This window comes from Triturus cristatus, chromosome 3_2 (assembly GCF_964204655.1).
Source record: "Triturus cristatus chromosome 3_2, aTriCri1.1, whole genome shotgun sequence".
Taxonomy (NCBI): Eukaryota; Metazoa; Chordata; class Amphibia; order Caudata; family Salamandridae; genus Triturus; species Triturus cristatus.
Window position 1 is genome coordinate 1,063,538,066 of NC_140584.1, and position 17,272 is coordinate 1,063,555,337.

Consider the following 17,272-nt stretch of genomic DNA (forward strand, 5'->3'; position numbering starts at 1 on the left):
TTCTTCCCACGGTACGGTTTACCACGTGTTGTCTACTCAGATAACGGCCAGCCGTTCTCGTCCGAACTAATGAAACACGTTTCCCTTCTATTAGGATACCAATGGAAATTCCATTGTGTCCGACATCCTGAGGCGGCAGGTCTCGTGGAACGTCATAATCAAACTCTGAAAATTAGATTGTCCAAAATATGTAGAGAAAAAGGAGTCGATTGGATAATAGCCTTACCAGTTGCGCTCTTTTACATGAGAATGGTAGCACATTCTCGAACAGGGCTATCCCCGTATGAGGTGATCTTCGGTAGACCACCAAATATGTGGGGGACGCCTATACCTCGTAAAATCACTGATGTTGACTGTAATATGCTGACAGATTACCTGGCTTCCTTGATGTCTGCACTACAATCTTGTCGTTCACAGGTATCCGCAGCTTTTCCCGACAATACTGAGGTAAAACCCCATGACGTGGTTCCTGGGGACTTGGTGTTGGTCAGGAATTTTGACCGGAAGACTCAACTGGATCCTAGGTGGAAGTCACCGAAGTTGGTTTTACTCACCACAAGGACAGCTGTGAAGATCGAGGGAAGGAAAGGGTGGTTGCACTCGAGTCATATCAAGAAATTTTATGGACTACCATCCAGCGTAGAGACTCAACCCTGTATTCCCTCACAAACAGACTCAAAGCTCCCCTTGGCTGAATTAACACAACCAGAACTGTATAAACTAAAATTGAGGTCCAGTAAGTCAGACAATTTGATTGTTTAAGTCCTCTCCAAGGTGAATCGGTTGAATTTGTCTCTGACATGTATCCTCTGGACCGGAATAGAGAAAGAAATAATCAAATGCTGCTCAAGAAGCATGCGTATTGTAAATCATTTCGTAGTCATTGTACAGTAACATTATTAATTTTGTTTTTTCTAAGTCTTCTGATCATCATTGTCAGCATCCTATTGCACATGTATTACCCTATTCCTAAGCGTGCTTATAATATAACTGCAGAACATTCTTTTAGCGAATTACCTCCGCATGAATTGTCCTATAGATTTGCGCTGCGCAATAACACATTCATTAGTATGCTACATCATTCCCATCAAACCAGCAATGCCACAAATTGTTGGATATGTGGCCGACTCCCTCCCTATCAGAACTATAAGGGAGTTTTGCCCCTCTTTCCCTATCCGTTCACACACAATGGCTCCTGTGGAGCATGGTTTAGTTTGATTAATTCCCTAGATTCAAATTCCGCAGTTTATCAAGACAACTGGGTAGGGGGAAACCTGAACTTAGTTTTACTTAAAGTCTGCTACCCTAACAAGGAGGGACTTCCCAAAAGAACAGGAACTGATCTAGAAAATGAAGTATATGGATTAGGTAATTTTACACTTAACCTCATGATCCTGAACGTTGAATCTGAAGCTACACCAATCTTGTCCGCCATGTCCGTATTCCCAGTAAAAGGGGAACTATGTATAAGAAAGAATGGCTCCATACACATGGGCCATAGTAAATGCACCACTGTAATAAAATTCAGTGATCAAGGCAAGTCTACATTTAGAGCTTCTCGTCATTCCTACTTTATATGTGGCCAGACCGCATATATACGCCTACCTTTAGATTGGGATGGTACCTGTTACATAGCATTCCTTCTACCACCTGTTTTCCTAGCTCCTCCTGATTATCATAGAAATACTCATTTAGTACACAATAGACAGCAGAGAGATCTCCCAATTGTCGATTACACTGAAACAGCATGGGAAAAATACACAGATTTCAATAAAGGTTTCTTTCCCTATATAGGTACAGTCACTAATAGTAAACTGATACGTAGATTAACCAGAACCCTTGAAGCAGTAGTGAACGAAACTATTTCCGCCTTAGGCAATTTAACAGAAGAGCAGTCTGCTATGCGGATTGTTGTGCTTCAAAATCGTCTTGTCCTTGACGTCATCCTGGCCGATAGGGGCGGAGCTTGTAGGGTCATCGGATCAAGTTGCTGCATTTTCATACCAGAAAATTCGCCGTCAGTATATAAAGCCATAACTCGCCTTCATAAGATTGTAAGCCAGATACACCAGAGTCCAGGCACCTGGACTTGGTCCGGTTGGTTCTGGGGCGTGTTGTCAGCCTGGGGATGGAGAATGCTCTCCTTCCTAGGTATTGGCTTTCTCATACTATTCAGTTGCTGCTTATGTTTACAATGTGGGCCAGCGATTTGTGGTCTGTGTGCCACCTCGTGTATCCCACATCCAAGTTTTCGTTCGAGATCCCGGAAGAAGAAAGAAGAGCAAATGATGCTATATGAACAGATCGATGGATTGATGAAGATCGATATCTCCTAAGGGTCCGAAGGGGACAAGGAGGGAATGAGGAAATATGAATTTTGTGATCAGTTATGTCCCCTATCGTAGACCCCAACGGCTCCATGTACATGCTATACGTACATGTATGTTCCCTCCTGCTCCAGTTTTGAAGACGCAAATATATGTGCGTCCACCGTCAACATGTCCTCTTTCAGATCCACCATGAATGGGTCAGATATTCGTTTCCTAAGTATGAAAGGCCACCGACTTTATGTGGTTCACTTTCCACATTTTTACAGATTCAGGCGAGTAGGCCCGAATTCTGTCATCAAGCCTTTTCCTGCCTTCTGCCTCTGAAAGCTCCAGTCTGAGCCTGCATCTGTGACCATGAACTTTGTCTTACTCCCTGCGCGGCTAACGGTGCCTGATCCAGCCCGTCGCCTGCCAAAAACTGTATTTCACCTTCAAGATTATCTCCTCCGCCCCTCATCCGATGCATTCCTGTCTAGCAGTTTAGGTAAACATTCCTCCAGCTACCGTGCAAGGGGCCAGGCCTCGCTGTCCTCATGCAAGTAATTCATAGCCCTGTTACCATGGAATATTCCTACCCCCTCGCATCTAGTGTAGACACTTAGACGCTTGTACACGCACAAACAGTCAGTATAGTCAGTATAGAATAAGATTCTATCCTAAAGAGACCTCTCTTTCTGGATAACACAGTTCTTTAAACATAGGATATTAGATATGATTTGGGATTAGGTTGACATAACCCCAGACTTCTGTCTCCATATGTAGAGCTAAATGTCAAGTCCCCTTCTCCCTCTAGTTGCACGTCAATCACACGTCATGCGGCTGCGCGCGCATCTCTGCCAAATATTTCTGCTGACATTGCAAGATTCTCTTATGGATCCACCCACTTGTGACATCATATATGATGACGTTTATTAAATTACGCCCATGTATACGCCTCTATTAGCTACGTATGCACCTTTTATCTACACTATCAGCTGTTACGCTTTTTGCATCTGTTTCACTGTAATGTATTTTCTATAAAACTGCCTATCTGTCAATAAAATATGCTCTTCCTTCCTGAACTTTCGTGGTGATGGAATAGAACGCCTACAATTCGAATTGTGTTCCTTTGTATAGGAATAAAGCCTTTTTAAACCTCTAATACCACGGATTCTGCCTCTCATTTTACTGAGTTATTCTTAATAGACTTTACCGCATAAAAAATAGTACCGGTAACAAAATATTTACCACAAGAGAGGTAGCTATTAGGTCCCGCTTCCGCTTCATACAACTCAAAATATTACATAGAGCTTATATCTCGTGCACCACATTGGTAAGGATGGGTAGGCGATCAAACCCACTCTGTTGTAGAGGATGCGGACAAGAAGGAACATTCTTCCATATAGTATGGGTCTGCCCCAAAATTCAAACCTACTGGGACTCGATAACACAATGCTTGAGCAGGCTATACGAGGTGGCACTACCGTTATCGGTTTAGTGGTGCTTGCTTAATGTATGGGAAGCGACGGATTTGGGGAGGGGAGAACAGACCGGGGAAACCCTGGCCTTGATGATTGCAAAGAGAAACATTGTGTGTAATTGGAGTGTTGAAGCGACACCATCCATAAACGCCTGGAATAAGGACATTGACTGGTGTATGGTGGTGATGATTACACAATGTATCGAGGTAAAATGGAATAGATTATAATTTGTGATGGCATGGCTTTGATATATAATTGTATGACACAAAAGTGGTGCAATGTAATGTATCGACTGTTACTTTTCAATCAATACAGGTTTTTAAAAAAAGGGCAAAGAGAAGTAAAGGGAGAGTGGGAGTTGGGTGAGCCTCCTTCAGCCATGGTTTTTCATGTGTTTTTCATGATCTGCCGTTTCCTGGATAGGCTGTCTCTTAAGGGCATGGCATTTTGTCTATGGTTACATTGTCGGGTTCATGGATCCATTAGTTTTTGGTGATGAGACATCAAGTTGTACTTTTGTTAGACTGCAGATTTAACTTTAATTGATGCTTGTGAATGCAAGTTAGTGTGTGCCCGTCTTTTTTGATATATTTGTTTTGGTTACGTAATAACATAGCTATTGCTGGTTTGTGACCTTTATTGTTTGTTGATGAAGTGTGTGCTGTTTGGATGTTTTAGCCTGTCATAAAGGCAGCGTCCTATTTACGAATTGCCTTTACCCGTTCATTTGTTTTACTGGTCCGATGTCAAATTGTCTACTGTGAAATATTTTGCTGTATGTTCCTTTTATGTTCACCACTAACAATGCAAAGGTCATCGAGGGACTCCTTTTAATAACACTCTTCTTTGAGGGTACAGCATACCTTTACTAAAACAAAGAAGTCATGCTTTCAGCTTCCATGTTCCTATAGCCGAAAACGTTGCCTCCGTCTAGTATTTTCTTTCCACCCAACTATTACCAAACCCTCTCCCTTACAAAATGCAGGCATTGTTTTTGCAATGCATGCTTTTTTAATGAACACAGACTTGTTTTCTTCCCTTTGTCCCACATGTGCATGCTTTCATATTAACTTTTCTCCTTTCCTTTTGCTACGTGAAGGGGTTTCTTCCGTTATTCACTTCCTATAATGCCTTTGTTGGTCTTATTATTGTGTGAGTGGCCAAAAATATCAACAAATTAAACAAATACATATATAGGTATGTATAGGTTTGTTATGAAGCTGTGCTATGAACACTAGAGTAACGGTGGCAGAAACGTGGACATGAAAGTGTAGGGATAGCAATAGTTGGAGTGTAACCTGCAGACGTTTTGGGACTCTGCATTGAAGTAATCAAGAAAGTACCCTCAACTCTACTGAGCTTTGTTCTGAGAGGAGTTGAAGCAGGCTGCAATGTCAGCCATGTTAGGCACCAACTGTGAATGGTTGCCACCAGATTTCCCCATCAAGCCATACAGGGCTCTAGTCTGGAGCAAAAGACACCTTACCAGTTGTCAACTTACCTAGGGTTCAGGAACTGCGAAAAACGTGTTCCATGTGGATTAGGTACATTTTGCACCAGATCATAGGAAGGTGGAAGAAAAGATGTTTAGCATTGATTTAATGTTAGGGGTTTCTGACACTGATTGATGGTTTATCATACAAATGCATCGTCGCAAAATCAGAAACAGACTGAACTGTGAATTTGTTGTTGTCATATGTGTTTTGGAGTAATGATGTTTCATAACTGTTTGTTTTTAGGCCATTTCCTGGGATGGTTCTGAACAACCGTAAGTTTTACAAATAGAAGAATTTGTTTCTTAGGAGAAATTCCCATTTGGCAGCATTGTAAGAAGAATGGTATTTGTAACGATATTTGTACAGCAATATCTCTCTCTCCGAAACACCAGAGTCATGGTACATCCTTAGTGGCCTGGAAGAGGCCAGGGAGTTCTAACTCATGAACTGGCTGTTTCCATTTGACAAGGGCTTTAAATATAGGCTAATGGTCTTGGCCTTCCAGTCTTCCCACCTTTCAACCAATAAGAAATCCTTTGAATCGGCACTTATTTATCGACACCTATACATAACTGGTATTGACGCTCATTCCAAGTTAATGAGCCAACTTCACTGCTCGAGCTAACGAGGGCTAGTCAATAATTGGATATCCAAGATAGTGAGGATTTTGGATTACAGTGGCCATGTAATTTTACATTGTGAATAGTTACATTTTTAACTCATTGGTCAATGATTTTTAAACTGATGTATTATCAACACACATTCGAATGAACTTAATGTGTGAGGCAGTGGTACATCTTTTGTAAGCCTACTAGTAGCACCTGATCCAGAGAATATTCTGACCATCATTTTTATAGTCAAGATTATTCCTTCTTTTTATCATAATTGTGTAGGATACAACATTTCTTTAAAATGTAGTGATGCATGAACTAATGAATGGCAGTTTTCATAGACCTCACTGTATCCCGATACCTTCATACATTTATGCTGGTGTCGTTTTGAACTCCACTTTTATAGTTGATAGCATGTGAATATTGGACTTTTAGCAGCTGCATGTTGGGTTAGGATGCATGGTTAGGTGCAGCATGCCTTTGTTTCATTTTAAATGTGCCATTCTATTGACACAGTTTTTCTATTTCATAGTTCCAAGTGAATTAGAGCCAAGTGAATCTGACCTATCTGAAGTAATGGAAACGGAATCGCTACCAAATGAAGGTGAGAGCCGACATTGTTTTAGAGGCTTCTTTTGTTAATATACAGAATCATATACACTGCTTAGTGAAGAGATGTAAGTAGGTCTAGTTCATGTCATGTCTCTGAGCCTAAGGTATACATTAATCATACTTATAGCCTGCAGATTGTGGCGCCTGGTTGCTCAACCAAGGATCTTTAATTCTATATCAAGAAAAGATGTCTTGCAGTGCTACAGATGGTGTAATATTATGTAAGGATGTTTCAACCCTTTGTGCCTTGGACATCCTGTTAATGTTTGGGAAAAGGGATATTGGACTGATAGTACAAGAGTCACTTTGATGAATAGCTTGTGCTAAACAGGATAATGTTTGGGAAAAGGGATATTGGACTGATAGTACAAGAGTCACTTTGATGAATAGCTTGTGCTAAACAGGATGTCTCTAAAAAGATGGTCAAAAATTGTCGCCCTTTCACCAGGTGGGTTTACAAGTGGGTAAAAGTTTAGTCTTGACTTCTTATGCTACACCACAGAGGGTGTATATTTCATTATGCATTTGACCTGGACTAGTCTACAGAAGCAGAGAGTGGTAACAAGCTCTTGGTGGCACACCTACTTTTGGACACCAAGAGTAAATTGTTTGTAAGCAGAAATAAAAAGGGATCTCTTGTAAGATAGTGCTTCAGCCGGGGATGAATTCACAATTGTAGACTATTTGAAAGCACCTGGACCAGTGAGGGAATGGGTCATCTGTACCAAACTCTGAGTCCCAAACTCAGTTTGAAGAGGTCTGACAAAGTTTCATCAGAAACATTTACAGTAAGAACGACAAGAATATATTTTCTGAAGGGTGATTCGTACTGTAGATTCTTCACCTTGTGAATACCCCCATTCGCTAGACTAGATCAGCAGAGTTTTCTCAGCATTGTTTGTGCATTACAGCAAGTGGCTTTGTACGGCTCTGCATTGGCTCCGTCCCACAGCAGAAGTGACACACAAATACTCCTCCCCTGTACACTGACATCAGTTCCTATCTTTCTGCATAGTTGAATGAGGGCCCGGGGCTCGCTCCTAAAGAATTAACCTCATCTCTGATTAACTTTTTTCTATTCAAACTTCTTTTTCCAATGTGCAAGGTGTATGTTCCAACCGAAAAGTGCAGTGTTTGTGTTGTATGGACTGTCTCAAACAAGATGTCTGTGACAGATCACCAAGAGGTGTGTCTGGTGTCTAGAGTCATCGCACAACTCCATTTCCTCCAATGACTCCTCTTGGTTAAAATCTAAGGACACAAAGCCAAAACGTATATGTCAATGAACATTAACAAAAGGCGTGTAAGGCCTGTCTCTCTCGCAGTTGAGGGTGCAGAAACGCTCCTGTCCTCTAAGCTATTTCCACGAAAGATCTTCCTCCCACTCAAATCTTCATAAAAGTCCAAATTGAATAAGAAACAAAAGACGAAACGGGATTCTTCTTTGTCCTGGCACTTTGGAGTAGAGAGATCATATAGACGTAAAGGTGCCTCTCTGGGTCCATCAGCGGCGACGCAACAGCTATAGGTCTTCAATGTGGCCATGTTGCAGATTTTCTGCTCCTTTCTGGCTCTCTTTCTCGTGTGTCTTACTGCCTCATGAATCTGAGGAAGCCTCCACTCTGATTACCATCTGCAGAACCATCCTCGACATCGTCTGTACCTCCTGACTCTGCAGCGTAGTATGTCCTGACTCTGGGACAGATGCCTCTGATGGCTTTTAACCCGGAATCACAATCCATACCAGTTCCTGTCATGTCGACACCAGCTGTGAAGCCAGAGGAGGACCCAGTTATCTTGTCTGACTCAGAGATAAATCCACCATGACATGTACCGCTCATGTTCCAATACAACTGGTCAAATTTTCTTCTGAATCTAACAATAGACTTCGCCTGCCCAGAAATCACCCTCAAACAAGCCAAAACATATTTGGGTTTGATTCGAGCATACTCAACATGATATGCTGATTACAATGGAGATGATGGGGATGATGCATCCCACTAATATGATAATGAGAACCATTTCATGGACCTTCAGGAGGTTAGTGGCTTGAATACCTCCCCTGAATCAGGGTTAAGTTTCCCTGTGCCCCTCCACAGAAGAATCCGCCTCTTTCACTCTAATTATCGAGTGTGCTGTTGGATTTCTCAACTTGAACCTTCCATTTATTGAGGTCAAGACTAATGTACCGATGGAGGTCCTGTGAACTGGGAAAGTGACCTACGAATCACACCTCCCTTTTAATGAAGCTTACCCTCAAGGGGAAATGTACTGCCCATTCCCCTCCCCTTCTCACTGCATCTTCTAAGCCACCCTGTTCAGGGATGATAAGTTATTTCCTCTACCGGTGGCATAGTATTACATCTGAAAAACGGGCACTTCAGATCGGACACACCACATATTCCGGCAATATCAGAGCAGCTGTCTGACGACCATTTGTCCATTCTGGGTCAGAAAGTCAAGGCTGTTTTGGACAGTGGAGCCATAGAGATAGTTCCAGTATTGGAAGTAGGGTCTGGATGCTACTCCTGCTATTCTTGGTACCGAAGAAGGATGGAGGCCTTCATCCTATTTTAGACCTTTGCCCTCTCCTCTTCTTCCCGAAAAAGGTCAAATTCAGGATGCTCACATTGGAGCAGGTTCTATCTGCCTTGGATCCAGGAGGCTGAATGCTAGCGTTAGACATGTAATATGCCTGTTTTCACATTACTGTCCTACAGGTGTTCCAAGATCATTTTCAGTTTTCTTGCTTCCCTTCAGTCTCACCAGTTCCCCGGCTGGTGTTCACTAAAGTCATAGTCGTAGTCGGAGCACATCTCAGCGGTCAAGTATTCCAGTGTTCCCCCTACTTCGATAACTGTCTGTTGAAGGCAGGGTCGCAAAATGTCAGAAATTAACTTTTGGGGGGTTTTTGATCAGCGTGTCATACTAACACCTGATGCCTACAAAGAAGCTATTGTTCATCTGAGCTATCCTGGATATGGTGCGGTTTTGATCCTTCCCTCAGGTTCAACGAGTCCAGTACATTCGAACTATGATCCTGTTGTTTAAGCCTTGACCATGGGTTTCAGTGAGAGTGGCTCTGAGAATTTTGACATTCTGCATATGGTTGCTAGTGGAGTGATCCAGGTGGCAGATGCAGTCTCTGCAATTAGATCTCAAGTCTCAGTGGGCTCAACAGCAAAGGGAACCTATCACAGTTCATCCAGGTTTTGGAAGAGAATGAAAAAGACATGCTGGTGGGTCTGCCATGCTGCAATTGGACTGGCAGAGACTCCTCCACCTACAAACTTTTCACCACTGCAGAGAGAATGCAGTGTCAGTATTTGTGCGTGCTGCAGTTCCCAAGAAGACTCTCGCGCTCTTTCTCTTTCTCTCTCTCTCTCTCTCTCGCTCTCTCCCTCTCTCTCCCTCTCGCTCTCTCCCTCTCGCTCTCTCCCTCTCGCTCTCTCCCTCTCGCTCTCTCCCTCTCGCTCTCTCCCTCTCGCTCTCCTTTCTCCCTCGCTCTCTCCTTTCTCCCTCTCTCTGAGACGCATTCTGTCTAAAGTGGAATTCCGTGACTCCTGTATGCCTTTCTGCAGCTATCACTCTTGGCTCGAATTCCAAAGAAAATCAAGACCCACTGGGTACGAGTCATCCTAGTGGTTCCAGTGCATCTTGTGAGTGCAGATTGAGTGGTCACAGCAAATTTCCTCCAGAGGTTGTACTAGTTATTTTAGCTAAGTACAAAAAGAGAGAGTTTCCCAGGTTTAACCAAAAGGGACCGGGTATGTAAAGTATTCAAAACTAAAAGACTTCCCTTTTGGGTTCATTCGAAATACTCCAACGGTAAAATTATATACAATATATAATGAACCAGAAGACAAGAAATCTAAAGACTATAGCACAGCAAGAATAGGATGTATTATTTTTATAAAAAATTCCTATATCACAAACTGTATAACAATATTGTATCCAAAACTGCTTAATGTATTGCAGTAAACATCAGAAAACAGCATTCATATAAAAACACAACCATAATTATTCATTCACAATAATTCATGTTTGACGATTCTAATCAATAGTTACACATAATAAATCTAACATAAAATAAAACACTTAAAATAAAGATAGAAAGTACAATAAAGATTGAGATATAAAAACAACAAATACAATTGTGTCCTCTTGTCGACGCGTTTCAGTGCAGTATATATTATGTAACACCTTCTTCAGGACCAACACTTTAAAAACAGCTCTCTCTAGCAAGTACAATCAATACAGAAATGGGGCTTCATGATCGTTATCCTAAATAGCCAGGGGGGAGTGTGTCAATTCACTTCGTCCCTAATGTCGCACTTGTATCTTCTTATGATTAATCCTCAATTCTAGTACATATTTAATCGTACAAAGCGTTTCATAATTTGTGAACCCGTAAAGACAGTAGTATGTATTTATTTCATACTAAGCCTTTCCAATTGTTCTCAATGTAGTTCAGTTCGTTTTAATTATTCCTCACGATATCGATGGTTCTCTTGCTATTATTAAATTCAAGCGGAGGCCAGTTCCTTGTTAAAACGCGTAGCGTCTCGAGACGAGACGCTACGCGTTTTCGAGAAGCTACGCGTTTTAACAAGGAACTGGCCTCTGCTTGAATTTAATAATAGCAAGAGAACCATCGATATCGTGAGGAATAATTAAAACGAACTGAACTACATTGAAAACAATTGGAAAGGCTTAATATGAAATAAATACATACTACTGTCTTTACGGGTTCACAAATTATGAAACGCTTTGTACGTTTCTACATAGATCGTACAAAGGACCATCAGATGGACGATAAACTTTATGTGGGCTTTTCGGGAGCAAAGAATGGCAAAGCGGTGCAGAAAGTAACCCTCTCTAGGTGGATAGTCCTCTGCATAAAAATCTGCTATGTGCTAGCCAAGAAGCAGCCTCCTAAAGGATTGACAGCTCCTTCTACTCAAGTGAAGGCTGCGGCTACAACTCTAGCATGTAGACATTTGTCAAGCTGCTACCTGGGCATCAGTGCACAGGTTCATAAAGCACTGTAGCCTTGACAGTCAGGCCGGTTGCAATCAGAATTTTCTCTGTTCCGTCCTGCAGGACATTTTTGTTTTGAACCCTCTCACTCCTGCATCAAGTTAAGTAGACCTAGGATCAGTAGATTAATTCACCAAACTTGCAGCTCCCATAAATTTTTATTAAGAAATATTTACATATTATTAGCCATGTATGAGATGATAAATTTGCAAAAAGTCCTTTGGTGTATTCCTGTTACACTTTTAATCTGGTGTACCCGAGTAGTAGATTTCCGACAAATGACCGAACCTGAATGCATTTTGATACGCAGAGCAGCTTAACAAGTGCAATTCTGGTACGAACTGACTCCAACCTGAATCTCACATAATCGTTTTGCATTACATATAATTTTAAATGCATGGCCCCTTTTTTAGTAGATAATGTCAACCACAGTAGATTATCTGTGGGAATCGTAGACCAAATGATCAAATTTGCGGGCCCTACTAATACTGATTAGTATAAATGTTTCAATTTATAATTAATGATTTTTATTTTTGTACGTGCTCAAGAATTTGCACCAAGTTCCGTGTTGTTTTTTCTTTTTTAATGCTTCAAGAATGTCTTTGCTAGCCCTTGTTATACAGCATCATTGGACACTATTTTTAAAATGACCCGCATGTTGATCTTTTTATTGCTGATTTCACATTTGCTGTGCATGAGTTCCTAAGGGCAAAACAGTGGTTTTGCTTCCAAGTCGTCCGGTACTGTTCGTTTCATCCTATGGTACTATTGCACTCACTCGTCAAACGTGACTATCGATATGAGATCATGGTAAGCAATCTGCAGAGGAAATACTCTCCTTTATAAAAGAAGACATTACCTACCTTGAGCACATTGGGTTTTGTTGGGTAATTTGCTGAGACTGCTGATTATTTATTGCCTGCCACCTCCCCTTCTTAGTCCTTTTTCGAGCTGTCTGTGTCTGTAAACATCTGGCAACTGAGTGGTCCAACGTAGTTCAGGGGGACTAGACTCATGGCAACTTCATCATATCTGCTAAGCGAATGAGTTCTGTATGGACTCTTTCTATGTAAATTTACCTTTTGTGGAAATCTGCCATGGTCTGGCCTGTCTGGACCTACTTTGGTTACTCCTTCACAAGGTTATTATCACATTAGGGCTGTGTAGTGCAACATCAGTACAACACCCGGGGCATAGGAGGCCCTCTGGTTCCACGAGTAGAAAATAGTTGGCATATTGGTAGACTGGAGCTGAGCTGCTTCAAAATTACAGGGAAGCAAAGAATTGAGCCATTGGTATATAACTTTTTTCTTTTTCTAACATTTTACCTGACTAACTTTATTCTCTTTTAAGATGCGGCCATAAAGAGTGCCATAGAAACATCTGCCTCCGAAGGTAAGCGCTAATGATGTTTTCGCGGAACCAATCTTATACTAAATGTATGGCGCCTGCTTTCATTGTTCATGTATACACAGTGTGAGTTCGGATTATTTAAAAACCGTCAGATCCAATGGCGACTCAGCAGTAATAGCGGTGTGCACTGCCAGTTTTAAAAAAAATGTTTCTGCCTTTTATTTAAGTTTATTAATGTAGTTTTGGAACATCTGAGATGACTACAATGTAAAAATCATTGTTTCTGATGGATACATCTGCCAGTGGATTCCTCAACTTGTGAATATCCCCTGCGCCAGCATTCCACGGAACTTTTTTCCCCAGCTCTCTACGCCGACGTGGACGACGTCATAATGCATCGGCTCCGCTCGCGACTCCGTATGATGTCACCGGAGCCATAAGAGAGCCACGTCGGCGTGATGACGTCTGTTCCCTTTTTTCCACGCCGTCGACGCGCAACGGTTTTTCCAGTACTCTCCTGCTACTTTGTAGTTGTTAGGTGTTACTGTTGTCGAAAATCTGTAATGTCTTCGATGAGGAAGTAGGGTTTTAAGCCCTGTAGGGAATGTGGGGGCTACATGTCTATAACGGACCCCCATGATGATTGTTTGTGGTGCCTTTCGTCTGACCACGATGTTGAGGGTTGTTCAAGCTGTAGGAGGATGAATCCGAAGGCATTGAAGGAGAGGAAGGCGAAGCTGTTTATGGCCAAGGTCGGAAAGGAGAAGAGAGGTAGAAAGAAGGAGAAGTCGAGGCCGGAGTCGTCGACTTCGAGATCATCGAAGTCGAAGAAACATCATAAAAAAAGGAAACATTCTTCTCGGCGCCGGTCTTCAAAGAACAGGAGGTCGAGATCGGCTTCACCTCGACGACGCCGAAGTAAGGAATTGTCACCTTCTCCTTCGAAGTCTCCGGAAGGTTCTCCTTCGCCGAAGCGGGCTCCAACGCGGTCACCGGCGCAGTCCTCGGCTCAGTCACCGGCGCCTTCTCCGACGTCGTCTCCTGTTCCAGTGGAGTCGCCTGTTTCTGATCGTGAGCAGGAACAAAGTAGGGAGCCTTCTCCAAGGCCTGAGGATTCTTCAGCTCCGGCGGAGGACACTGCGGCGCCGTTGCCAGATACTTCGCAGAAGGATACAGGTCCGGTTCCTTATCCTCAGTTCCCGGCTCCAGGTACTGATTCTTCGCATTTTTTAAATGCCATGTATGGAATCTTCAATCGGGCTGCCTTCCCATCCGGTGCACCAACTGGTCCCGTGGGTCCTATGGCGTATACTTTGGGGGTGCCGCAGCATTACGCTTAGGCCCCGATTATGCCCTTTCTGCCGATGGCGCCTTCGTGGCAGTTTCCGGCGCCGTCTGGGGATCCATCACGACTTCGGCTGGATCGTCCTGCTTCGGAGCCTTCCTCGACGCAGTTGCCAACTCCCTCGGCGCCGCGTCCGGCGCCGCCGACTCCGTCTTTGGCGCCGCCGACTCTAACACCTCTGGCTCCACCGACGCCGCGTACGACGTCGACGATGCCGGCTCCACGGATTCATTCAAGAAGGGAGGCCCAAAGGGTCTTGGATGAAGAAAGGTACAGAGTGGAGGTAGAGGAAGGTGAAGTGGACACGTCCTCTGATGAGTTTGAGGGGATACAGGAGGCTAGTGGCCTGGATACGACCCCTGAGTGGGAGCATACTTCAGCTAGATCCTCTCTACCACAGGAATTGGCTCCTTACCATGTGGTTATTAAAAAGGCCGCAGAACTGTTAGATTTGCAGTTACCCTCTGCGGAATATAAGTCTAACCTGCTGGCGGAGGTCCTGCACTCACCTACTTCAACTTCAGAGCCTTTACTGCCTTTTAATGAGGCCATTTTGGAGCCTGTTTTGGAGGTATGGCGAAAACCACTTTCTTCTCCGGCGGTTTCCAGGCAGGTGGCGAGAAGATACAGGGTGGCACCTGGGGATCCGGATTGTCTTTCTACACACCCGTCTCCAGAGAGCCTGGTTGTGCAGGCATCCTGCTCGAAGCATGCTTCAGGGGCGTTCCCTCAGTCTGCTGCAGATAGGGAGTCCAAAAAGGTTGACCAGGCGGCTAAGAAGACTTTCTCTTCGGGAAGTATGGCACTAAAGTCTACCAATGCCACGTGCTTGCTGGGTCGTTATGTGCATGCCTTAATGGACTCAATGAAGTCTTTAGCCCCTAAGCTGCCTGAGGGTGATAAGGCGTCCTTCATGGAGGTAGTTGCAGACACACAGGCTGCTGCTAGACAGGTGATCCAATCAGGGCTCGATACAGCAGATTCGGTGGCGAGGATAATGGGCTCTTCCATAGCCACAAGAAGGCAGGCATGGCTCCGTTCTTCTGGCTTCTCCGCGGATGTTCAGGCCACATTAGTGGATTTGCCGTTTGATGGACAGAAGTTATTTGGAGAGAAAGCTGACTCCGCCCTACAAAGATTTAAAGACAGCAGGGTAACGGCGAAGTCTTTGGGTCTGCAAGCTCCTGCTAAGAGATCTGGTTTTAAAAAGTTTAGGGGTTTCGGAAGAACTTCCTTTTGCTCCTTCCAACAGCAGCAGCAGCGCAGAATTCCCTCTATAGGTCCTATAGGGGGAGACAAAGGGGTCGGAGAGGTTCTGGACGCAACCCCTCTTCTTCTTCCTTCTCCTCTGCTCCCAATGAGGCTTCAGGGAAGCAGCCCTAGATCCCCCATCCCGGATCATGTAAGACCTGTGGGGGGTCGGGTGTCCTACTTTCTGCGGGGTTGGAAATCTGTTACGACAGACCTTTAGGTTTTAAACCTCGTGGAGACTGGGTACGCCCTTCCCTTTCGGGAGTTTCCTCCCCCTTACCCTCCTTGCCAAGGTTACTGCTCAGAGGACCATCTGCTTCTTCTGCAGAAGGAGGTTCTAGCTTTGTTTCAAAAGGGTGCGATAGAGGTGGTTCCGGAGCAGGAAAGGGGTCAGGGATGCTACTCCCGGTATTTCCTGATCCCCAAAAAGGACGGCAGATTGCGTCCGATACTGGACCTCAGAATCTTGAACTTTTACCTGAAACAGGAGAAATTCAAGATGCTGACCCTTGCGCAGGTTCTTCAAGCGTTGCAGCAAGGAGACTGGATGGTGTAGCTCGACTTGCAGGACGCGTACTTCCATGTCCCAATCCTGAAGTCGCACAGGAAGTATCTCCGTTTTACGGTTGGGTCGCAACATTACCAGTTTGCGGTCCTCCCGTTTGGTCTTACTACCGCACCTCGAGTCTTCGCGCAGGTGATGGCAGTGGTGGCTGCTCATCTCAGGGGGTCGGGGATTCCAGTTTTCCCCTACCTGGACGACTGGCTTCTGAAGGCAGAGTCCCCAGAGATGGTGCAGTGTCATCTGCAGGTAACATCTCAGCTGTTATTCGACTTGGGTTTTTCGATAAATGTGCCCAAATCTCACCTGGTGCCCTCTCAACGCAGCCTGTTTATAGGGGCAGTACTGGACACTACTGTGTGTCGAGCATTTCCTCCTCCTCAAAGAATTCTCGACATACAGGAGATGGTCCCTTTATTCCACAATGGAGCGGTTGTTCCAGTTCTGAAGGTCCTTCGCCTTCTCGGTCTGTTCGATTCCTGCATCCTGTTGGTCAACCATGCACGCTGGCACATGAGGGCACTCCAGTGGTGTCTCCGCAAGCAGTGGTATCAGCACAACGGAGATCTCAGGGAGTCGATCAGGATCTCCAGAGAACCTGCGGCGGATCTATCTTGGTGGAGCGTGGAGGGCAATCTGTCTCAAGGAAAGCCCTTCCATCTGCCTCCATCGGTGGCCACAGTGATAACGGATGCCTCCACCCTGGGGTGGGGCGCTCATCTGGGGGATCTGGAGATCAAGGGTCTTTGGTCTCCAGAGGAAAGGTTGCTTCATCGTTTGGCGCTCAAGGCCTTCCTCCCTTCCCTTCGCGGTCAGTCTGTTCAGGTCCTGACGGACAACACTACCGCAATGTGGTATGTCAACAAACCGGGAGGAGTGGGGTCTCTTTGTCTATGCAGGGAGGCCCTACGTCTGTGGACCTGGGCTCAGGTCCATCGGATTTGTCTGATGGCAAATCATCTGGCCGTGGTGCTGAACGTACGTGCGGACAGTCTCAGTCGGCAGTTCTCCGCCGACCACAAGTGGAGGCTCCATCCGGAGGTGGTTCGTCATGTCTTTCGGACTTGGGGGACACCTCGGGTGGACCTGGTTGCCACCCGCGAGAACGCGCACTGCCCGTCATTCTGCAGTCTCCAGTTTCCGATGCAGGGGGCGTTGGGGGACGCGTTTCAGTTGGGTTGGGGCTCGCGACTCCTTTACGCGTTTCCTCCC

General features: G+C 44.6%; 1 protein-coding gene across 7 annotated transcripts in view; it reads left to right on the plus strand.

The window, feature by feature from the left end:
• Positions 1-17,272, plus strand: part of GTF2I (general transcription factor IIi) — a 1,662,009-nt gene that overhangs the window by 1,537,029 nt on the left and 107,708 nt on the right. For all 7 annotated transcript variants that reach the window (XM_085649796.1, XM_085649797.1, XM_085649793.1 and 4 more), the window contains 3 exons: positions 5,530-5,558; positions 6,430-6,501; positions 12,903-12,944. In XM_085649796.1, coding sequence (XP_085505922.1) covers positions 5,530-5,558; positions 6,430-6,501; positions 12,903-12,944 — 143 coding nt within the window. The remainder of the gene's footprint in view (positions 1-5,529; positions 5,559-6,429; positions 6,502-12,902; positions 12,945-17,272) is intronic.